At 42.5% G+C, this 24,428-nt stretch overlaps 1 protein-coding gene across 5 annotated transcripts in view; it reads left to right on the top strand.

Moving 5' to 3' along the window:
- The window catches only part of daam2 (dishevelled associated activator of morphogenesis 2), a 112,622-nt gene that overhangs the window by 49,548 nt on the left and 38,646 nt on the right, over positions 1 to 24,428 (top strand). For all 5 annotated transcript variants that reach the window (XM_085390930.1, XM_085390927.1, XM_085390929.1 and 2 more), the window contains exons 3-5: positions 3,196 to 3,285; positions 16,559 to 16,633; positions 23,765 to 23,859. In XM_085390930.1, the coding sequence (XP_085247056.1) occupies positions 3,196 to 3,285; positions 16,559 to 16,633; positions 23,765 to 23,859 (260 nt within the window). The remainder of the gene's footprint in view (positions 1 to 3,195; positions 3,286 to 16,558; positions 16,634 to 23,764; positions 23,860 to 24,428) is intronic.

Genomic DNA, 24,428 nt, shown 5'->3' with positions numbered 1-24,428 from the left:
TTTTCCCCTTTCCTCGATTCTGACGCAGAACAGCACCGGCAGAGCCTGAGAAGTCAACATTATCCTGTTCATAAAGTCTTATGTAATCAATGAATTATATTTAAATGGAATACTATTGTAATCTATGCTCTTCTCACATAATTTCTTTCCATATAAGACCTTAAACTGAGAGGCCTGAGGAGTCTATACGGAAAACACAAAATAGCACAGAGGTCAGCTATGAACTGAGACAGGCTCAACTGCCATCTGGTTCAAATCCACGGGTCTCATTCTCATGATTTCCCCACCGGCTCTCTGCATTAGCTCCTCCAAAGACCAACAGCTTGGACAGCAGGGCTTTGACCCGGCGAGCAGGCGGCAGGCCAGAATGAGCTGCTTTCTTGTAGCCCATGGTTTCTTCCTTTCCACACTTGTTTTTGTGTCTGCTTAACGAATAAAGACCCAAATGGTGACAGAAATATCAATTTATGTCCCATTTTACAAATGAAAAAATATTTTTTCTTTTTAATGTATGTAATAGCAAATTAAGCCATTTATTTAAATGTGAGTTATGTTTTTTGATTTTAGCTGGGGCTCTTTCTGTTTAGAGTTTGTAGTCTCCCTGTACTTGCACGGCACAAGGACGTGCATTTTGGTGATTCAAAATTGCTCGTAAGTGTGAATGTGACTGTCAGGTCTCCACACTTGTCACTGTGACATTGTTCACAAGGTAGGTGCAATTAATCACCAAATAAATAAATAAAATAAAATAAAAAATACATACGGGTAGAGTGTGCTACAGACCAGAGGACAAATATGTAAATCAGATTTTGGGGTGAGCTTCCCCCTTGATACAGCCGGCCCTGTAGACCCACGATGATGAGCTCTGGGTGTGAATCATGCTGCTGAGATGAAAGCCACTTGAACTAAAGATTCTAAGGCTTCATTGTGGTTTCTACTTGTAATAGACCCTCTTGAAATTCACACCCATCGGATTTTCCCTTTTTTTTTTTTTTTTTCCTCTCAAACCCACAATAATGCTACTGCTGGTTAGCCCATTGAAAGGACGAGAGATGATGTCATCCTTCATAGTGTCCGATTCTTGGAATGCGGGCCACCTCAGCCCATCCTGCTGAAAAGCGATGAAAGCAAACCCTGCGAATCTGCTGGTCGGCTTTAAAGAGGCCCCACCTCTGCCACTGGTGGTCATCTTCATTCCAGGGGCCCCAGGAGGCTCGCCCTCTTCTCGTTTACGTCATCGTAGCAAAACTATTATGGTGAGATTAGCCTGAGCCGGAGCACAAAGCCCTGGTGATGTAGCCTCTAGTTGTCTCTTCTGTGCCAGCCCATTTCCAGAGCCACATAGCCTCCGGGTCTCTAACCCGAATGCATTTCTCTTTCTGCGTCCTTCCTTCATCTGACTCCCCTTCCTTTAAACTTTTCCTCCCCTGGCACACAGAGACTCATTTCCTGGGCTCATATGCATTTCAAAAGGTGCAGGAGGCTCCTTGTACTGAGCTGAAGAATTGAGTAGAGCAGCAGGATGAATATTAAAACACTTGTCTGTGGGAAGGAGATTTAAATGTGGCTGTGTAAACTCGACTCATTGCTTAAATGTCTGTGTTGTTATAGGGATAAGGAAACAACAGGGCTTCTAGGAATGTGTCCTGAGGGACGGGTTGATTATATTATGTCAGTCTTTAAATGCTACTGGGCTGTTATGTTTGTTTATTCTTAATCACTGTTTTTCTGCACATTTATTCTTGATGAGCTGCAATAAAAACACGAGCCTGTTTTGAAATGTTGGGATGTGTGCTGTGGTGAATGTTAAAAAAAAAGGAACGCAATAGTTTGCAAATCATTTGGAAGTTCTTGTTTGTTTTCTTCAAGAACATAAAATGTTGACACTGGGGGAAAAAAAATTGCTGCCATATTTTGGAAAGTATTTTTAAATGTGATACTAGAACAAAACAACAAGGCAATAAAGGCTAGAAATGTCTGTATTGCAAACCATCACATTTTATCACTACATCCGCAAATGCAATGTCAACCTCTAGCATGGAAGCTCACCTGAGGCTCGTTTCGGGCCTGAGCTCATTTGAGGTGGAGGCCAAGTGGAAAACTGTCCTCTAGTCTGACCAACCAGAATCTTAAATTCTATTTGACAGTCAAAGATGCTGAAGAGAAGCAGAGCCTTGTTATTAGCTTACAATTCAAAGTGTACATTATGATTGTATGGGGTGGGGGTGGGTGTTTATGCACATTGAATGAGTAACTTGTAAATGTGCGAAGGCACCATTAATGCTACATGGCTGCCCATCCAGGTGATGTGTTTTTCAGGGATGACATTGTGTATTTGAGACATTCTGGATTTCAGCAAGACCATACAAAACCTTCTGCTTGTATTCCAACATGCATGGCTCTTCATTAAAGGAGTTCGAGTTCTAAACTACTTGCAATCCATACTTGCTTGTAAAAAGTCTGGCTGTGATAAAAACTGTGATAAAAAGAAGCAGCTGAAATACTATGTCAAATTGAATGGGGGGAAATTTGGCTAAAGAACTTCAGCAAATAGTCTCCTCAGTTCCCACTCATAGGGTATTATTATAAGAAGATGTGATGACATGTAGTGGGAAGCATGCCACTGTCCCTGTTACTGAAATATATCAGTAGCATCAAATTCATTCCAGGGATATTTTATTCCAAGCATATTTGCACTGCACAAGACATAATGTGGATTGCACAACACTGGTCACTATATTCTTCATTTCCAGTTAATACTTGTACAGCTGCTGTTATTGTGTATATATTTATTTATATTTCTTCATACATTCTTATATAGTTCTATATTGTGTATTTTGTTGTACAGTTATTTTATTTTCAACTTTAATTTATATATTTTATCTTATTCTTTCCCAGTTAAATTTACCCTTCATTCTAATTTGTGTTGTACAGTTATTTCATTTTTAACCTTAATTTATATTTTATTCCTTCCTAGTTAAATTTACCCTTTTTAATTTTTCATATTTATTTCCTATCTTATTCATAGCCTTTTCCTTTTTTGTTTTCTTTAGGTCACGAGCAGTTGTCTAAGCATTTCACTACATATTGTACTGTGTATGACTGTGTACGTGACAAATAAAATTTGAATTTGAATTTTGAATTCAAAACAAAAACAAACTTTTTTCCTTCTTTTTTTGTTGTTGTTTTTTGCAGGATGAGCTGGATTTGACAGACAAGAACCGGGAGGCCATGTTTGCTCTGCCCGATGAGAAGAAATGGCAGATCTACTGCAGCAAGAAGAAGGTGAGTTGGCCTCTGCCGTCCTTTTTCGTACATGGGCTCTGATCTTTGGCTGGCCCTATATTGACTGGCTGCCTGAACCCACAGTTTAGGGCTAAACTGTCAGCAGTGAATGTTATTGAAGGCAGCCTTTTAACAATTTTCAATCAGCTCAGCCACACAGGCCACCTCTTTTCCAGCTTCTCATTTCTGCATTGACGTAAACATATGGACATATTATGCCAGCTATAGATTGCACAATATTTTCTGCAGGTTGTGGTTACATGCCACAACCTTTTTAAGGCCCTAATTCTCTATACGCAAGCAAGCACTTTCCTCATGCTGCCTATGAATTGTCCTCATACCGTAGACCACAAGAAAAAAATGGTTAGCCCTCTCTTTCACCCCTTTCCCCTCGCCAAAACAACGCTCGTTTTCTTCATACACTTTAGCGTGTCTCTCCACAACAACTCTGGTCTCACTTTGTGGTCAAACATCCACCAGGAAATTACATTGTGCTTTAGGAGAATTCAGCCCCATCTCCATCCCTCAATTGCAAATTGAATAAATAGTTGTAAACCCTCTCCTGTTTTTTTTTTTTTTTTTTTTTTCTTTGCTGATTTGTTTTGTTGGCCGAGCGTTTGGTGTTGGAAGCAGAACTAGACCACTCCTTCCACTTTCCTGAGCATGCAAGCTTGACTTTGCTGATGTGATATGCTCTGACAACCTTTTTTAAAAGGGGTAAACACACTGCTTTGTGTGTGTACGCGTGTGTGTCTGTGCGCACCTGCGTGCGTAAAAGTCTCTGCTTGTATTGAGTTACTAGGAAAAAGAAGAGTAGTGGAACTGTGGTGTGTTCAGAGGGATGTCAAGGCGAGGATGGAAACTGGAGCACCGCGACAGTTTACAATGAAATGAAATGAAATGCCAGTTAAATTAATAGCAGAAGAAGTTGTAATCTTTTTATTTTTGTTATTATTGTTAAACCCTTATAAAACGATATTAAAGTCTTTATTTATTCATCTATCTATAGATGGAAGAGGCATATACTGTCATGGTCCTGGGCCATGTTGGCCCAGTATTCTTAGTTTTCTTGTATGTTTGTATTTTGTTCCCTATTTAGGCCATGTTTCCTGAGTCGCCCTGTTATGTTGTTCCCTGTGTGCTTTCCCTTTGTGACTCTCACCCCCTGTGTGCCCCTCTATGTATTCATGAGCCCTTGTCCCCTTTCGTGTTTTATTCCATGTTTTCCCCAGCCTGTTATGTCTGTGTTCTCCCCGTGCTCTCTCCTCCTGCCTGAACCTCTGTGTACTTCCTGTTTGACTCTGCCCGTCTCCCGTCAGTGTTATGTTCACCCCGCCCTGTCTCGTTATGGTTATCTGTGTCAGCTGTGTTCCCCGTGTGTTCCCACTTTCCTCGTTAACCCTCTGTGTATTTCTGTCTGCGTCTTCCTCTGTTCGGCGTCGCGTTCTCCCTCATGTTGTGTGTTATTCTCCCCGTGGTTCCTGGTACATCTCATGTTTAGTTTTTCCAGTTTAGTTCAGTACTGTTTTGTGTTTCACCTTTAAGCCAGCATTAAAACTGTGATCTTTAAGTTTATCCCCGTGTCTGTGAGTCTGCATCTTGGGTCCTTCTCCTGCCTGCCACACAACGAATCATGACATATACAATACATGTGTATGTGTTATCATTAGGTTTATTTTTGTGTTCACATTAGTAAGGGCCAGTCATGAACTAGATCTGTGGCGTCTGTCGCTTCGGTCCTGAAGGGTGATAATCGGGGAATAACCTGGTTTGCCCACATCATCAGTGTAATTCCCCCTTCTTATTTCATCCAGTTGAAGGACCGATGAGCTGATGCCATGGCAAAGCATCTGTCATCTGTCCGTTCTGTCACAGTTCACAATAAAACTTGCACACACTGATCCCCTAATGGGTCTTCATCCAAACTGTGCTCTTGGTCAAGGTTACATCTCTCTTTTTATGGGGACATTTCCATTTTTTTCACAAGAATCAATACTTCTACAGTATTGGTCAGATTTTACTGAAACTTCCACATAATTATCATCAGAAGAATAAAATCATGCTCATAAGTGTGTTCACTAAGCTGGGAAAGTATTAGATAAGAACATTTGAAAAAGTGATACAGAAAATGAGATGTACATATGATTCCTGGTACATGTGTATAAATTCAGAGTTGAGGGCCATCAAGAAGCCATTCTTAAGGAAAGGAAGCCAAACTACACAAGAACAAAATGAAAGCAGCAGGTTTGACAGAGTGCTAAATACAAATGTGAAATTTTTGGTTTGTCGGAGTACGGAGGATGTAAGGAGAGAGGTACCACAGTGAGTGTGTACAGCCATCTGTAAAACATGGTGGAGTCTGTGTCGTGGTTTGGGGCTGCATTTAAGTCAGTGGCATTTGAAATTTTTTCAAAACTGATGAAATTATGACAATCAGATTTTAAGCTTCATTTTTCAGCATGACGACGATTCCAAACACACTGCCAATGCAGTAAAAAGCATATCTGAATAGAAAAAACAAAGGATTAACACTATCGTTGCTCAACCGGGCTCCCCACAGCTCAGATCTCAAAGGTATTGGAACACTGTGGGATCATCTTGACAGAGAGCAGAACAAAAGGCAGCGGACATTCAATAAGCTTTGACTGTTCTTCAAGAACCTTGAAGAACTAGGAAAGGAAAGGAAACACCCAGTGACATATATTTAAAATGCCATCTGAGTAAAACTGTAAAGATATGGGTGGTAGAGATAGTACATGTAGATCTGAGACCTGCCTGTATTCTTATTTGGTAGATCTACAGCAGTTGCTGTGCTATGATATCATATAAGATCTCTGATATAACCTTAGTATGCTTTGCACTTTAAATACCCTGCGTAGTAAGGAAAGATTTGAATTTCTGGCAGAATGTGAACCCACATAAAAGTTTTCTAATCCTCCGTATCAGTTATTGAATATCTCACAGAATAGCCACAGACATTTATAAGGATTCACTGTACAGTTGTAGAAGGCAGTGGAAACAAAGTGTTGGCAGCAGCCTGGGCATATTGGAACTCAAATGGTTTGCACTGTGCGGGTTCAGATGTAGGATATATTAGTTTGTCATTCCTCCCCCATCTCTGCTAGTAAGAAATAATTTCCTTTGTGAAGCTAAGGTAAAAAAAAAAAAGAAAGAAAAAAGAAATCAGCTGTGTATCCAGGCCAGGAAACAGAGAGCAAAACCAGGGTAACACTGAACAGCGGAAAGCCGGAGGAAAATCCAAACAAACCCTTTATTCATGGATAGAGGCGGCATAATGGAGAATGAGGGGGAAAAAACAACTGGTGTGCAATATCAGAATAATGACGTGTGTGTGTGTGTGTGTGTTGCCCTCACATGCACGCAATCGCACAAACATGAACCACCATATAGGAAGGAAAAATTGCATGTTATTCAAACACAAGTACAACATACAGCGTTGCCCTCTGTTGCAGAGAATTACAGCATGACAGTGATTTAAACAGAGAGCAGAATTTCCCCTCAGTCTCCCCTCTGAGACAAACACTACTCCCCTTGTTTCCTCCGGCCAACTGTCGGATCCAGTTGTTGTGGTTAGATAACACTTGGAGGCAGCCACCGAGGGCACAACAGACTAACTTTGTTCACCTGCAAAACAAACCGGTTAACACATTTGCAGCAAACTGTAATTAACAGTTCCATTTTGGCGCAGTCTTTTACTTCAGCTGAAGAACTGAAAGCTTCTTTGTGGGACAACAAATACGACTACGGGTCTAATAACAACAACAGATAGCCATGGATCACTTTACTGGGATCTCCTGTACTACAGCTTTCTCATGCAGTTATCTAATTGGGCAATCATGCGGCAGCAGGGCAATGCCTGTAATCATGGAGATGCAAGTCAGGAGCTTCAGATAATTACTGTTATTGCCAAATATCAGAATGAGGAAAAACATAGTGTTGTGGATAAATTTGACCTCTCCTGATGGCAGAAGCTCAGCCTGGTATCAACCTCTTGGCCTGTAGTTCATCTAATGGCCACTCAAGACTAGCTCCAAAAGTGAGTCACTCCTAGGCTGTAGGCATCATGGGTGGTGTGGCACTCGGTGCTATTTTGACATGAGAAAACACATTTTCTCAGCAGCAGTGTTGGAACTGATGGCCTTAACGTGACCCTGTGAAATAACATCATTGTTTGTTGGTAAATTTAGGGCTATTCATTTAAAGATAAACTCAGTTTGTTATCACAGATTTCATCATAAATGCTCCTGCTGTGTAAACAGAGAGCTGAACGAGATCATAAAACAGACAGCGCCAAACTTTTTATGGACTTGAACACTTGCGGTGAAATAATGAGATATATAAATAATGGAATTCAAAACATTATAGCGCAAAAATTTAGATTAATGCAACCTTAGTATTAATGTTAGGTGGTTAGGCACTTCTCCTGTAACAGGAACGTGCAAACTTTCATGAGCAGTGATCTAAGAGAATTGGACGTAATTATGGTCTAGTGAAGAGTTCATCAGGCTTTACACTGATATCTCTGCTTCTGATCTCAGCCACCCAGTTGGCCACAGCTGGAGGTGCTGGGCGTTTATTGGTGTGTTTATCTGCAAAACATGGAGAGAGGGATTTGTTTTTGGTGCTGAGTACAAGTGAAACAGAAATGGCATGTGTAAATCCTTGAATAAGAGTACTGCATTCCTTGCTTGTAGTCGGGTTTGTGTGTGTGTATGCTTGTTTTTGCAAGCCTGACTTGTATCCTGCAGCCCTCAGGTACAGAACACGATGTAATATCCAATAGCTCCTGATAAGTGTTCAGTGCTGGGAGCCAAACAGGGTCTCCTGACTCCTATTAGCGCTGCACTGACACACAAACACACACTCACTCATGCTGTTTTCAGCTCATGATCACACAACATGTCCCTTTATCCGGGAGAAAACTAACAAAAGTAGTTACAAAACTGCTTTTGTTAACAAAACTGCCCTAAATTTCAATTAAATTAGGCTTTTCTGTTTGTTCCCCCAAATCACCCAGCTGGACGGTGTGCTATGATCTCCTGAAATGGCTTTCCCGTCTGTCTCCAATTATTAGCCACATGTGTTGAATCCCCATCACTTAATGTGACCCCAGGCGAAGAATTCTGCTTACTCTTAACATTTGCTACCTGCAGAAGTGTTACATAATCTTTCAGAATTCAATATCCTGTCCATTTCCTGCCTCCTTAGGTGAGACTTTATATCGCGGCTTCCTCAGATAAATATTCACCTCAGACCTACCGGTTCACTGGAATGTCGAATGATCCTCTCTCATTCCACGGGCGGTAACATATTGTCGTGACAGCTGGAGGAGAAAATATGGAGAAAATATTGACTCAAATAATTGCTATGGATAGACATGTAGGCATTAAGAAACTGCCATTGTAGTTACTGGGCAGCCCATCGCTTATGTCCTCTACTGTACATTACAGGAGCTACATGAAAAAATTCAGTGCATGCACTTATTTAATAACACTTCCTGCACAACTTCTGCCCCCCGCCCCCCCAAAAAATGATGATGCACTAGATGAAATGGTGAAATAGAGATATAAATGTATATTTGATTCAGTGGATATGTCTTCGAAGCTTGACAACCCCCACCCACCCCCTGCAAAAAACCCAAAATGTTGCAAAGAAAAATGAATATGAGATGGAAACAGTTTGACATACTACTGAACACTTGAATCGACTGAGCTCGGCGAATTAACGTTTTTGCTGATGTTTTGTTGCAAAAAACACGTTTTGAAATCAGTCTTCTGCAGTGTGCTCCTTTTTGCTTATAAAGTTGTCTTTGAAAAAAGGGTATTTCACTCAGCACAGAGCTGCCTGCTGGTGCTGTCGGGATTTTGGATGGCTCATGAGAGTCCCCACATTATAGCCAGGGTCCCCCAGGGCCTCTCTGAGCAAATGGGAACAGAGTGTGAGGCGCCTCACAAGCAGGCCAATCGCCAGAGAAACTAGAGACCGCGTGGAAACATGTTAGCATGTCTCTGTGAGCCAATCTATAGATTCTGGCCCTGTCTCAGAACCAGAACAGTTGGACGGCATTTAAGTGAGTGACTGTGCCAAGATGGTTGCCAAAGCCAGGAGAAAATAGTTGGAAAATGTGAACATGCAAATGTGCTGTTGTCAGATGTGTGTTGGGCAAAACATGCGAACACGAGTGATGCTATCGGTTTGTCTTAGTTTGTAGCATGGTGCTATTTCTTTGTACCTTCCTCCCACACTCCTGCTTATCTTTAAAATTAAGAGCATTTGGTATAAGGTTGCCATTACACTTCAAAGTGCTTTGTTTTTAACTGTGGCCAATTGAGTATTTTGAATTCCACCCCCTGTTGTACGTGAAGTTCTGACTTGAAAGGTATATATGCATATAAATCAGTGAGCTCAATTATCATTGTCAGTGAAACTTTTTTAAGAGGTTTGAAATCTTAAAGACTGCTCGCTACATGACAGCAGGGAGGCTGAAATATGTAATTTCATCCTCTCTTTCAACAGGTGCCTCTGCAAACAGTACAGCCTGCCAAACAGACAGGGAAATAATCCTGAACGCTGGTTTTAGGCGGGTATTAGGGCCTTCAGAGAAACGATATATACCTCAACAGATGGTTGTAACAAGAGGAAAGGTTTACAGATACATACCTGATACACTGTTGGGGATTCCTGTCCTGCTATGCTTCAACCTGGGGTGTAAATCATAGTTAGTGTCACCAGACGTGGGTAATGTGTAAGTGTGTAACTGCTGCAGCAGAGTGATGGAGTTGACCTTGAACTGCTGCGACTGAGTACACGGCTGGAATGTTTTTACCAAGGAGGGGACCAGAAGATCACTTGCATACAAAGATGTGCACTTACTCTCAGGGATTTGGGGTCACTTAGGAATGTTGTTGTTGAAAGAAAAACATCAAACTTGCATGTTTTTTGGCTGGGGAGACCTAAAGGAAACCACTGCCGTCACAGGGAGAACATCTGGTTCAAATGCAGAACGTTCTCAATATGAGGGAACAGTGCTAATAAATCATTTTAATGACATATGTAGGTAGATGTAAATATTAAAAGTCCAGATGCATATTAGGCTCCCTTACATCATTAGAAAAGCTGAATTCTTTGCTTATCATCTCAAATTATATTACCTTAAAAGTCACGAGACTATTCTTTTTCTAAGAAATGAAACTATTCCTTTGCTTTGTTAACACAATGTGCACTACTCACTTTACAGAACAGCATAAACTGGCCCTTACTGATACAACAAAAAAGGCTAGGTGAACATTAGGAAAACCTAAAACTGCTTATCTATTTTTCTCCACACAATCATCTCTGGACTTTACAGAGGATGGTCCAAAGCAAAGTGAGTGACAGTCCTCGGGTCCTACTAACTGTACCAGCCTGGGTATTGTTAATAATCATGCCCATCCCTTTATGACCACGTCGTGCCCATCTTCTGATGGCTGCTTCCAGCAGGATAACAAGTCACAATGCTCATGTCATTTCAAATGGCTCACTAGACTGCAATTCAGTAGAGCACCGTTGGGATGTGGGGAAACAGGAAATTTATATCATGTTTGTGCAGCCAATGGAAAAAATCTTGGGGGAACGTTTTCAGTATCTTGTTGAATCGATATCATTAAGAATTACTGCAGTTCCGAAAGCAAAAAGGGAGTTTGACTTGGTACTAGTGTGATGTGTCTGTGAGATCAGTCAAGAATATTTAATTTGGGCTGGTCTATAGCTGAACCCTCAAAGATGCTCTATATGCCCAACAGTTTCCAGCTTTTTTAAAACAAAGCATAAGAGTAATTTTAACGTGTATTAAGCAAACTTGCATTAGTAAAGACAGCATGTCACTGGCGCCCATTAGTAATGCATCCTAAAATTGGGCTTATGGGAGTTTTACATAAACGATTTATGATGAATGACTTTATTAAACATTAACAGCAGGTTTGATGATATCTTGCTATATTTGTTTCAAAGCAAAGACATTTAAAAGTGACCCCAGACATTTGAGTAGTAGTGTAATGCAATAAGCACATTCATGCAAATGTTTACTCATGAAGACAAACACAATCTTCTCTTTCATATCCAGAGCCTGCTGTTCGCACCATTCAATGGTAATGAGCACTAATCTAGGAAGTCTGGCGTCTTATCACAAGGTTTTAAACAGTCATCAAGTGTGATTAACTTCCAGAATGATTTGATCAAGCAAGCAGAGCACAAGAACAAACTTACCATCACTTCACCTCTTAGAAATGTCGTGAAAGGGGCAGAAAATTGAGGAAGTGTGTGCACTGATATGACTAGACTGGCCGAAACAAACCTCATGCTGTCACTATTTTTCATTTGTCCAAAAACACGACGCAAATTATAGTACTTTAAGCTCATGAAACTGCCAAAGTAAATGTTACATTGGACCGTTTTTGAGGGTGTGTTGACGACTGTTATTCGGCTCGAGGGTCAGAAGGAGGCAGTTAAGTTGTTAATCTCAGCGTCAGGATCTGTCTGGCATCGCGTCCTGAATGTGTCAGCAGAACACTGGAAAACACAGTCTGAGTAGCACACTGAGTGCTATTGTTTTTGTTTTAGCCTAGCTTTAAATCCATGTTGGCAAAGAATGCTGGGGATCAGAAACAATGGTTATTATGAGGCCTGAAATCCACTTTAACCAAACTTAGACATAAGTATAGCTGCTAGAGCGTATGCGATTCATAAATAAGTGGAAATGCTGATTTTGCAGCTCTTTTTTTTATGCCCACATTTGAGCTTCAATTAGTTTCTGTAGATAATAAGAGGATTTTATATCTGGTGCTGGTCCCAGAAAAGAGTTTTTGTGGCTTAATCAACAGAAATGGGGCCACCATGCAAATATTGAAGCAGCATTTTAAATTATGGAGGGAATGGGTACTATAAAATATAGATTTTTTTTTTCACATCAGGAAGGAACACAGAGACAACTGACTGCTTTCTACTGCAAGAATTCCTTTGAAGTTAATAAAGTTACACCGAAAACAGACAAAGCATTAACTTTTTTTTTTTTTTAAATAGAATTTATTCTTAAACTGATTTACGGCCTTGTAAAGTTGTATTCTTTTGTATTGGATTTATGCAGGTTTAATACCTTCATGTGCAGAAAATCTGCCTATGTGAACCTCTCTAATGCAGTGTTTGACCCTGCATAAAAAATCATTAAAACCATTTTCCCTGAAATTTGCAGAAGAAGAAAAATTCTAATATCCATCCATCCATCCATCCATCCATCCATCCATCCATCCATCCATCGTCATCCGCTTTGTCCGGGGTCGGGTCGCGGGGGCAGCAGCCTAAGCAAAGAGGCCCAGACCTCCCTCTCCCCAGCCACCTCCTCCAGCTTGTCCGGGGGAATACCAAGGCGTTCCCAGGCCAGCCGAGAGATATAATCTCTCCAGCGTGTCCTGGGTCTGCCCCGGGGCCTCCTCCCGGTGGGACATGCCTGGAATACCTCACCCAGGAGGCGCCCAGGGGGCATCCTTGTCAGATGCCCGAACCACCTCAGCTGGCTCCTTTCGATGTGGAGCAGCAGCTGCTCTACTCTGAGCCCCTCCCGGATGGCCGAACTTCTCACCCTATCTCTAAGGGAGAGGCCAGCCACCCTTCGGAAGAAGCTCATTTCTGCCGCTTGTATCCGCGATCTCGTTCTTTCGGTCACTACCCACAGCTCGTGGCCATAGGTGAGGGTAGGGACGTAGATCGACCGGTAAATTGAGAGCTTCGCTTTTACACTCAGCTCCCTCTTCACCACGACGGACCGGTGCAACGTCCGCATTACTGCAGCTGCAGCCCCAATCCGTCTGTCGATCTCCGGCTCCCTTCTCCCATCACTCGCGAACAAGACCCCGAGATACTTGAACTCCTCCACTTGGGGCAGGAACTCATCCCCGACCCGGAGTGGGCACTCCACCCTTTTCCGGCTGAGAACCATGGCCTCAGATTTGGAGGTGCTGATCCTCATTCCCGCTGCTTCACACTCGGCTGCGAACCGTTCCAGTGCGAGCTGGAGGCCTTCACCCGATGAAGCCAACAGAACCACATCATCTGCAAAAATCAGAGATGAGATTCTGAGGCCACCAAAGCGAAAGCCCTCCGCCACTTGGCTGCGCCTAGAAATCCTGTCCATAAAAATTATGAACAGAACCGGAGACAAAGGGCAGCCCTGGCGGAGCCCATCACCCACCGGGAACGAGTCCGACTTATTGCCGGCAATGCGAACCAAGCTCTTGCAACGGTTGTATAGGGATCGAATGGCCCGTAGCAATGGGCCAGACACCCCATATTCCCGCAACACCTCCCACAGGACACCCCGAGGGACACGGTCGAATGCCTTCTCCAAGTCCACAAAACACATGTAGACTGGTTGGGCAAACTCCCATGCACCCTCAAGTATCCTGGAGAGGATAAAGAGCTGGTCCAGTGTTCCGCGACCAGGACGAAAACCGCATTGTTCCTCCTGTATCTGAGGTTCGACTAACGGACGAACTCTCCTTTCCAGCACCCTGGCATAGACTTTCCCAGGGAGGCTGAGGAGTGTGATCCCCCTGTAGTTGGAACACACCCTCCGGTCACCTTTCTTAAAGATGGGGACCACCACCTCGGTCTGCCAGTCCACAGGTACTGCCCCTGATCTCCACGCAACATTGCAGAGGCGTGTCAACCAGGACAGCCCTACAACGTCCAGAGCCTTCAGGAACTCGGGGCGGACCTCATCAACACCAGGGGCTCTGCCACCAAGGAGTTGTTTAACTGCCTCAGTGACCTCGCCCCCGGAAATTGGCGGGTCATTCCCCTCATCCCCAGACTCTGCTTCCTCCTCGGAAGACGTGTCAGTGGGATTAAGGAGGTCCTTGAAGTATTCCTTCCACCGCCTGACAATTTTCTCAGTCGACGTCAGCAGCGCTCCGCCAGCACTATACACAGTGCAGGTAGAGCACCGCTTTCCCCTCCTGAGACGTCTGACGGTTTGCCAGAATCTCTTCGAGGCAGTCCGAAAGTCTTTTTCCATGGCCTCTCCGAACTCCTCCCACACCCGAGTTTTTGCTTCAGCCACTGCCCGAGCCGCATTCCGCTTGGCCTGTCGATACCTGTCGGCTGCCTCCGGAGTCCCACAGGCTAACCAAGCCCGATAGGACTCCTTCAGCCTGGTGGCTCCCTTCACCTCTGGTGTCCACCATTTGGTTCGGGGATTACCACCACGGCAGGCACCCACCACCTTGCGGCCGCAGCTCAATGCAGCAGCTTCGGCAATGGAGACGCTGAACATGGTCCATTCGGACTCAATGTCCCCGGTCTCCCTCAGAATGCTGTTGAAGCTCTGCCGGAGGTGTGCGTTGAAGATCTCGCGGACTGGGGCCTCTGCTAGACGTTCCCAGCACACCCTCACTACGCGTTTAGGTGCACCAGGTCTGTCCAGCATCCTCCCCCGCCACCTGATCCAACTCACCACCAGGTGGTGATCAGTTGACAGCTCAGCCCCTCTCTTTACCCGAGTGTCCAGAACATATGGTCGCAGGTCTGCTGATACGATTACAAAATCGATCATCGACCTACGGCCTAGAGTGTCCTGGTGCCTAATTCTAATATTTATGTAGATATTTAAAATATACTTTAAGCTTTGGCAAAAACGTTATCATGCAAAGCTGTTCAAATTTGAGTTAATTCGGCACACTTTAACTTTCCAACTATTGTTGGCATACACACAGTAACAAAAACAACAATAATGCTCCACCAGTACACTAGGCTTAAGCTAAATAAGACCAGATGTGAATGAGGAACGTGGTCTCTGTACTCCCCCTTGTTTTGTTTGTTTGTGGCATCATGCATCCTCGAATTGGCCAGGACAAATTGATCTCAGGCAGAGCTATTTGAAAACAATTGTGCTGCACACTTCATTCCTCTGGGCAGTTCTTCTTTTGAATGAAGAATCTGAAATGTTGTGACCTAATTATTATAGACTGGCATGCCTGATCTATTTAGTCTTCATGTGGATGTTGACGTTTGTGGCCGAGGTAGAAAACAAAAGGGAGGGGCGGGCACAAACAGGAAACATATGGTCCAAAATAGAAAAGTCTGGTCCCCAGTGTGATCATGTCTTCTGTGGAAAGACACATGATTGACAGAAGCAAAAATATTCACTCAGATTATTAGTATTATTTTTTTTAATATTTTCAAAAACTCATAATCTCATATCGCATACCCTACCCAAGAGGCTTTAGCTTGCCCACAGTTGCTGGGGATATGCAAGCCACTTTACAACCCACCTCCACCCCAGCAGTTTCTCTCTTAATTAATGCCATGTCTGTTGTGTTTAATGTCAGCTTTAGCTGCTCAGTTGGCAGCATTAATCAGTGGAAATAATATCTCACTACACAAAGTATCTGTCCTACTGATAATAACTTCCTTTCCTGACTGATGGAAAATAATATTGATATAATAGATGTGTTTCTTCACAATGCTTGGCTTAATAATCCAAATGTGGATCTAATAAATAAACTGAACTTTAAAACCAGCTGACTCTGGTTAAGTTTACTTCTGCACCCTAACTACCAGTATCAAGCTTTACTCATAGCTGTTTAGACTTGTTGCTGAATATGAGGCGTTTTCAGACGTTTTGTGCTAATTTAGCAGAGCCAACATGCTTAAATGAAATGCATTTGATTAGTGATTGTAACGTCTGTTTAGAAATGCAGCAGCCAACTCACTAATGGTAATGACTGGTTATGACAATTACCAACACAAACCATCATTTTCTGAACACCAGCTGCAATTGTCAAAGTAACAAAGGGTCTGTCTCCTATGGTAACTGGAAAGAAGATTTCAATTCAATTCAGATTTATTTATACGGCCTAAATCACAACATTTGCCTCAAGATGCTTTATATTGTAAAGTAAATAATAAATAAACAATAAATGGAAAAGTGCTTTTACATCGCAATATGATGCAAAGTGGAGGAATAAAATGCATAAAATATATTACCAAGTAACTACCATTAGCATACCGTCAATGCTTTGATAACCCAGGGTCTGCTGCCGGTGCTCAGGCCAGCTGACTGACATCTGAAATCTTGATAAAAGGAGCAAGAACCAACATGCTTAATTTTTGCTTCATAAAAAGAAATGGAATTTCTAACTGTGATCAGCATTTTAGCTTTGTGGGAAAGCGAATGTTTTTTGACTTGGTATTAAAGCACTTTCTTTGTGTCCATGTGCAGGAGCAAGAGGACCCCAACAAGCTGGCCACCAGCTGGCCCGACTACTACATCGACCGCATTAACTCCATGGCGGCTGTAAGTTAAACTGATTCTCCACTATTTTTAAAAAAGATAAGAGAAGACATATTCTGCTTTTGCTTAGTTTGCATCATATATGTACCAGGTACTCTCTTTAAACATCCATCCATCCATCCATCCATCCATCTTCATCCGCTTTGTCCGGGGCCGGGTCGCGGGGGCAGCAGCCTAAGCAAAGAGGCCCAGACCTCCCTCTCCCCAGCCACCTCCTCCAGCTTATCCGGGGGAATACCAAGGCGTTCCCAGGCCAGCCGAGAGATATAATCTCTCCAGCGTGTCCTGGGTCTGCCCCGGGGCCTCCTCCCGGTGGGACATGCCTGGAACACCTCACCCAGGAGGCGCCCAGGGGGCATCCTTGTCAGATGCCCGAACCACCTCAGCTGGCTCCTTTCGATGTGGAGCAGCAGCTGCTCTGCTCTGAGCCCCTCCCGGATGGCCGAACCTCTCACCCTATCTCTAAGGGAGAGGCCAGCCACCCTTCGGAGGAAGCTCATTTCTGCCGCTTGTATCCGCGATCTCTTTAAACATCTGTCATAAAATGCCATAGAAATGGTTGTATGATGGTCATCTCAGGAATGCATATTACCCTAATAACTACCATTCAAGCATTGTGTTTGTGAGGGGCCAAATCTGCTTGCTTCCGACCACGCATGAAAAATATCAAGGGCCTATTAAGGGAACATAATAAGTCCCCTTTACAACAGCTTTAGGAGCATTGATGGTACTGAACTCTAGTTAATGCAGACCCCACAGAGGTCACTGTTCGCTCAGCCATTCTCTCTTAGATATCTTGGCTGGCGTTTTATCATCTCCCTGCTGACTGCTTGTTATATTCACACGAGCACATTCCTTCGCTGTGACCCCAGCATTCACACACACTGCGATGACAAACAGGCCATTTCGGCGCTCAGCAGTTCAGTCAGTGGGAAATACTGTCAGACACATGGAGCAAAGCCAGGATGACAATATTCGTTAGTTCTAGACCGTGTGTCTGCCAATAAAAACGGTGTGATACCATCGCAGAGTTCGCTTCTGCTGTGATCCCCATGTCGCTTTAGACAGAAGTGTTGTTATATGATGTTGTATTATATCAAACCGACTGGTTCGTGCCAGCAGCCTCTCACCCCGAGTCCTTCTGTGAACGACAAGCTGCCTCCCAAATGTTTTGAGATCTTAAAACATGACATTTTAAGCGAGTCTCTTGAAAGGTGACACATAAGCACAAAATGTAGAGACTAGCCAAACCGTCCGACATGTTTGCATTCATAAATCTTTCCAGTGTGAGGTAGAACAAACGGTTGAACCTTAGCATACCATAAACACCGAGCTGAAACGTAACGGCATTTAATATCTGTTTATTGCCCTGCAGTTTGTCGAGCGTAGCTGTCGTCGGTTGCAATTTTTGCAGCTGTTTTTGTTTACTGCCTCCACTCCAGAGATGAGAACTGCTTCTGAACAGCACACTGCTACCTGAGCTGAGCGTAGAGGTCTGGAGAAACGATTTTTCAGTCTCTTTAAGGCTCAGACGCTTGACAGCACGCACACACACTCACACAAACCGTATTTTAAGTAGAGCAGGGAGAAAGTGCTGATTTGTGAGTTGCCAAGAATTTGAAATCCACCAGGGCTGTAGTGGAGCCACTGTGCTATTAGGTGTCAGACGCTCTGTCAGAGTTATGTTTCAGATGTTCTTTTCCTGTTTTTCCTGCAAAACACGGTGATTTTAAAAAGTCTACTGTACAGTACCAGAAGTTTTAAAAAGTTGACATCTATTGAAAATGCAGCCGCCCTTGCTTGAGACTTTTACAAAAAATGTGTCTGGAATAATATCAGGGAGAAACCTGGTTTCAAGCACAGTAGCGTCAGCTAATATTACATCAGTGGGTGACATGCATGAAAAAGATTTTACAACTTGTAGCAGTCTCCTTTTTGCACAAGCAGACCTACTTTAAGCTCCATTATTCACCGACTGATTTCCTCCCCTTCCTCTCCAACTGCATTTGGTCCACCACGGAGCTCCAAACGATCTTCAACATCATTTTAAAATTTGGAGGCACTCCACTCCTACCCCGTGACCTCATGTTTTGGCTCCGGCGCGATCTCACCGGGGTCGGCCCCTACACAGTAGCTGAGTTATTGGATGATCTCATTTTGCCGCCCGGAGAGATTACTGTACAACCGGCATCTTGATGTTCATTCATAAAATTGTGTCAGAGCCCTGAGGTTGTTCGTGGGCCACCGCGTGATAACTCAAACGCCCTTGTGACTCTGACAGGAGTTTCTGTAGCCCCGCTGTGCCCGAGTTGTATGCAGAGCTTCAGATCTCCCAGCTGGATCGTTTTTTCTGCAGAAATAAAGAAAAAGGAAAATGCATGAAGGTCTCAAACTTCTGGAAGTAATCACAAGACTGATTGATGGGATGAGATGAACTTTGATATGAACTGAGGTTCTGTGCTTTTTAGCAGGTTGATTAGGTGACACATTTTACAATGTACAGGATAGAGCAGGGCGATATGGCCAAAAATATTTATCACGATATATATTTGAAAATTTGCGATAACGATATAACTGACGACATAATTGATGCGAGACAAAATACAACTCCACAACATTACTAGCGCAAAAAGAAAACCTTCCATTTATTTTCACTTAAATAAGAAGCTGGTTTTTATGTACATTAAAGCTTTATAAAAATGTAACAGTGCAAATACAAATTCCTTGCTGAAAGTTTAACCAAAAGGCATTTCCAGTAGAAATGGGCTGACATATCCTGAGCATAACCATATATAATATCCACTGAAGTTAAAAAGAGGTGCTTTGCAAAATTAAACTGCAGTATGCAATACGTATTTTTCGGACCATAAGGTGCACGGGATTATAACGCACATCAAGCGAAACAAAGCAGTCAGATAAATCAAACTTTATTAAACTCATTCTTCTTGCTTCCTCCACTTCTGTACCATTGATTCATTAATGTTGAATTCTCTGGCAGCTGCTCTATTCCCATGTTGTTGCAGTATATTAATGACTAACCTCGTATTGTGGATGGATTATCTCAGTTGTTCTCCTGACTGAAGTTTGGTCTGTTTACAGCATCCTGCCATGCGATTGCATTTGTCTCTAACCATGAGGAACCTTAACGTTAACTTTTATCGAGTGGAAAAGTGTTAGTGTTCGTCCTCCAGCTTCCCTGTTTATGTTATGCTAACATAGCTGTGTCGCTAGCGATTACGTAGCACATCATTATATACCAGCTAGCCCAACTTCAGTAACCCTACAAACGTCACTGCTGTTTAGTTTCCTGTCTTCATTTATGTTGGAAGTGATAGCAGAGCTGTACGTTTGATTTTTTTTCAGAAATCTCTCAGTCAGAACATGCAATATCATGCTTAGGTAACTAGCGAGCTAACTTCCGCTAGCTTCCCGCTAACTTCTAACTCTGTTAAATGTAATAAATTTTGTTTTAATGGATGCCTGGAAGTTAAACTTCATAGTTACACCTGGTAAAGCAGCAATGCTGATCGTTTTATTAAAGATGAAAGAATTTAGACAGTTTTTAACGCTCAGTGATGCTGCAGTGTTCGTTTGAACTGAAGAATAAGGAGTTTAGGACCCAGATTACTCCCAGATTTAAGAGCATCTTAGTCCGACATATACGACAATAACGACGGCCGCTTGCATGTTCTGCAAAAAAATGTGCTTTGTCGTGTATCTGACGGACAAACACCAAACCAGTTCCACATCACTGAAGTTGCACCATTTTTACAAACCAATTCTGGTTCATCTGTTTCACTCAACAATCGGCCATGTGCGTATGAAAACAAAGGCACTGCGCATGCGCGTTTTACTCATATTCTATCGCGATATTTCATTTTCCTATTGTTGCCTAACATTATACCGGTATTACCGTGAACGGTATAATATGGCCCAGCCCTAGTACAGGATTAATTGTATTGCAAATAAACTGCATCGTGTTTTCATAATGTTTCGATTGGAAGCAGTATATCTTTGGAGCCATTCAGAATGATCTGTTAGCTAAATCTCTTTTATTACATTTATTTCTGGATATGATTTCATTAAGTTATTTTTTAATTAGTGTCCTCTGACCTGTAGTGCTATTTTCCAAATACTGTATTAATGTGAGTTGCTCAGTTTTAGAGATCTTTTTTACAAAACAGTCTAGCTCTGAAAAGCGGAGCCAAAGCAGAAGTATTTTAAACTTGCATGCTTTCTAGTGACCAGCAGGGGGGGGCTATTCTAGTCCGCTTTCAAAGAAGCGTATGAGAAAATGACCCTGCTGCTCGCATTGCCGGTGACTACGGCAAATGCTTACACGATGAGTTTATGGTCTCAGTTGCTAGTTCCAAGTCTGAATATGTTTATTTTATAAATTATGGTTCTGTTTACATCAAATACAATGATAAAGTTTGGGATTAGGTGACTGACAAGTTGCTACCATATGAGCGTGCAGTGTCCCTGACATCTGATGTTAGGTATTAAAAGAAAAACAGTCACTTCACTGCTTAAATGCAGGCTATGATAAATTACGAGAAATTTTTTTTTAGTCTGACGAGATATGAAACATAAACATATACGTTTACTTTTAATGCAACTTGACGTAAGCCTTCCAAATATCTTCTGATGGTGGAAGATACGATGGCAGCTGGATTTCACTAAATTATTTTGTTTTAGTTAACAAAATTTAGTTTGTCTTGGTTTAGATTAAACTCATCCCTTCTTTTTTTTTCCTTTTCTTTTCTTTTTCTTGGTTGATGCGTCAATGATCCACATGGCCCACATTAAGACTTCGATTAGTAGCATTCATCTTTGTTAATGACGCTCTTATGACTAGCTTAAAGGCATAGTTCTGGCTGGGGGGAGGGCATTTCCCATCATAAGGATTTAGGGAAGTACCGTCTGCTGGTTTACCAACTGGCTCTAATGATATCCTTATGTGCATGTTGGCCACAGGTACGGGTGAGCTTACTAATAGCAGATGTAGGAAGGAGCCATTTGGCTAGACTCACTGACACGGTGAACTGGCTCACAGCACGACCCAATCATTCACTCAGCCCAACACTTGTTGTGTCCAACTTCCCATTGACTATGAACACGCTCATTTAGAGCAACAGGAGCCAGAGCGTTTGGCACAGGGCTCCTGAACCATCTGTACTTGAGGCTAAGTCGACACGATGGATGTTTTGAGTGTACCGTTTCTATATTAAACACTCTCGCACACTGGACAGATCTGAGCTCTTGTTGGAAAATCAAACATTGGGTCAGGATTCAGTTAGATATGTCATGGTAGCTAGTTGGCAGTCTATAAAATAATTCTACAAACGGCGGGTGGGGGGTTGTGTGTTACTTTTTAAAGGGACAGTGCACCCCCAAATCAAATTTACCTATTCTTCCTCCGGTCTTTTATTTTTGCCTTGGTCTAAGTTGCCCAATGGCATTTGTCTATGACTCCTCAAAGCAACAAAAAGCTGCCTTAGTAGAACCAAACAACAGTGTCTCTTTCCAAGGTCCACAAACCTTGTTATACTGCGCTTTTAAACGCTTTCACACACACTCACACATCTGGGACGATTTGAGGTTAAGCACTTGTGCAAGCACCACTTGCAGACTGCAGGGGCTGGGTATTGAACCATCAAGCTAACTTTTAGGTTGATGGTTTTATTTGTTTTGTTTTTTTTTGTAGTGGCTTGATCATCACAAGACAAGACTTATTTAGAAATGAATGAGTGAGCTGTACCAAAATTTTAAGGTTTAAAGTTTGAAAGCAATCGCAAACAAGTATCTTTTGAGGGAAATGAATGAGCAGCACTGTGACTGGCTGAAACATGCACTGTTTGGCCTCGGTGCCTCGGGGGGGTAATTCTTCCAAAAATATTCAAAAACAAGCATTTTGTAGGCTTGTAAAGAAAGATTTAGAGTCATTTCTGCTCTTCAATACTTAAGAAAATTAAACTCTCACAGACTGTGGCAAAATGTAACAAATTGCAAAATGCCTGGCTACGCCTTCATTAAAATCTCTGTAACTTTGCTGTGTTTCACTTCAGCAGCATCAGTCTTTGTACAGATAATGTCAATATGTTGATTCATGATGTTGTGGAGTTTATTGTGTACCGCAGGATATGTCCAAAGGTTTTATATGCTATAAAATACAGGAAAAAGAACAGAAATTAGGCAAGGAAAAAAAATTGTATTTTTCTATTTTCCATCCTCAGCTGCTTTGACAAACTAGCATCTGCTGTAATATTTACAACGCTGATGAAGTCTCACAAGTGTTAGCTTTATTTTGATACCAGGATTGTTTATACAGAGTTTGTAATTGCAGAGAAATACTTAATTCATTTTGGGCAGGAACCTCAGAATAGGTGCTTGAGTTCAAGGCAACTGGACTTCATTTTTAGGTTCTTGAAGAAGCCCTACATATTTAACCTCTCGTGGGGTTGTCACCTTAGACCAACTTCATCATCCACATCATCTTTTAGAACCAAAGAAGCCTTTTGCATGAGAAGTAAAATGTCTTAAAAACCTCAGAAAGAAATGCAGCTGCCTTCAGCTCAAGGACATAAGATCAGCCATTTGTTTTGTTGATTGGCTCTTTGCATTCAAGGTTGGGAGAACCACATCCTTAAGAATTTGAGTTGTTTAAGTCCATATTTCTCTGTTGTAATGTCTCATGTCAGGTAACATACAAGTCATGGTGTATTTCTTGCAGAAAACATATGCACAATGGTAATTGAGAGTGAAATCTCGTGCAGTGTTCCCAAAATTGCCATGTGGTTGCATGCATTTGGTCTGTATCAACAGCCTACATAAATTAGCTTGTTGGACGAGAGATTCGACTGAACCACAAAAACCAAACAACCCCAATCAGTTGATGTTGTTTGTCTTCAGTTTTTGGTTTGTGTGAAATTGATTTTAAATTTTATTCTGAGCGGCATTAAAAAAGTCTTAAACCCAACTTTCCTCGGGCTGTAGGAGCCCTGCTCTAATTAAAAATGGAAAGTACCAAATTACTACCAGCAGGTAACATTCTCACTTGATGTAGAGTTGGAATTGAACTCTATGAATCTGTTATTTGTCCAGTGAAATCTCCATTTCTCTTCTTATCTGCAGATGCAGACTTTGTTTGCCTTTGACGAGGAGGAAATGGAAATGAGGAACAAGGTGGTGGAAGATCTGAAGACGGCACTTCGGACTCAGCCAATGAGGTGAGTGAAACTTAACTCTTCCATGTGACCTTCCCTTGGGCTGCACACAGCGCTGAGCTCTTTGCTCCATTCCTACAATTTAACTTGTTGAGGTTATACCACACACCGTAATCTGATTTAATAATGGATCTCGTGCTGCAGCGCAGTCTGTCTCTTGTCATGCTAAATGAGCCTATTCTTTACTTCAAACTGAAAAGTGATTAATTAAAGAAATTTTCAGTCGTCCACATTTACGCTGTGGTCATTAGCGGCTTTTGGCCTCACTCGTCACCACAAAGAAATATTCAAGGACACTGGGCATCCCCCCAACACAAACCGCCTACGTCTCCCAGTCGGCACCTCCTTTGGAGCTGTCCATCAGCCCGTGCCATTCTTATGAAGCAGTGGTCTGCCCCAAAATGGGGGGTGTTGAGTGTTCTCAAGGACGGCTATAAAATGACAGGCCTCATGTGCAGAGTGACAAAAACTCAGGGCAGCTCTCACGTCTGGGTCGCGTCTGGGTTGTGTGGGTGTATTTGTAGGCCAAGTGTGTGTGGTTGTGTTTGCTCCATGTGCCGACATGTGGGGAT

The sequence above is a fragment of the Rhamphochromis longiceps genome, linkage group LG19 (genome assembly GCF_057381845.1).
Source record: "Rhamphochromis longiceps isolate RC_006_pf linkage group LG19, R_longiceps_female_GT1.1, whole genome shotgun sequence".
Classification (NCBI taxonomy): domain Eukaryota; kingdom Metazoa; phylum Chordata; class Actinopteri; order Cichliformes; family Cichlidae; genus Rhamphochromis; species Rhamphochromis longiceps.
This window is presented reverse-complemented; position numbering and strand designations above follow the sequence as displayed.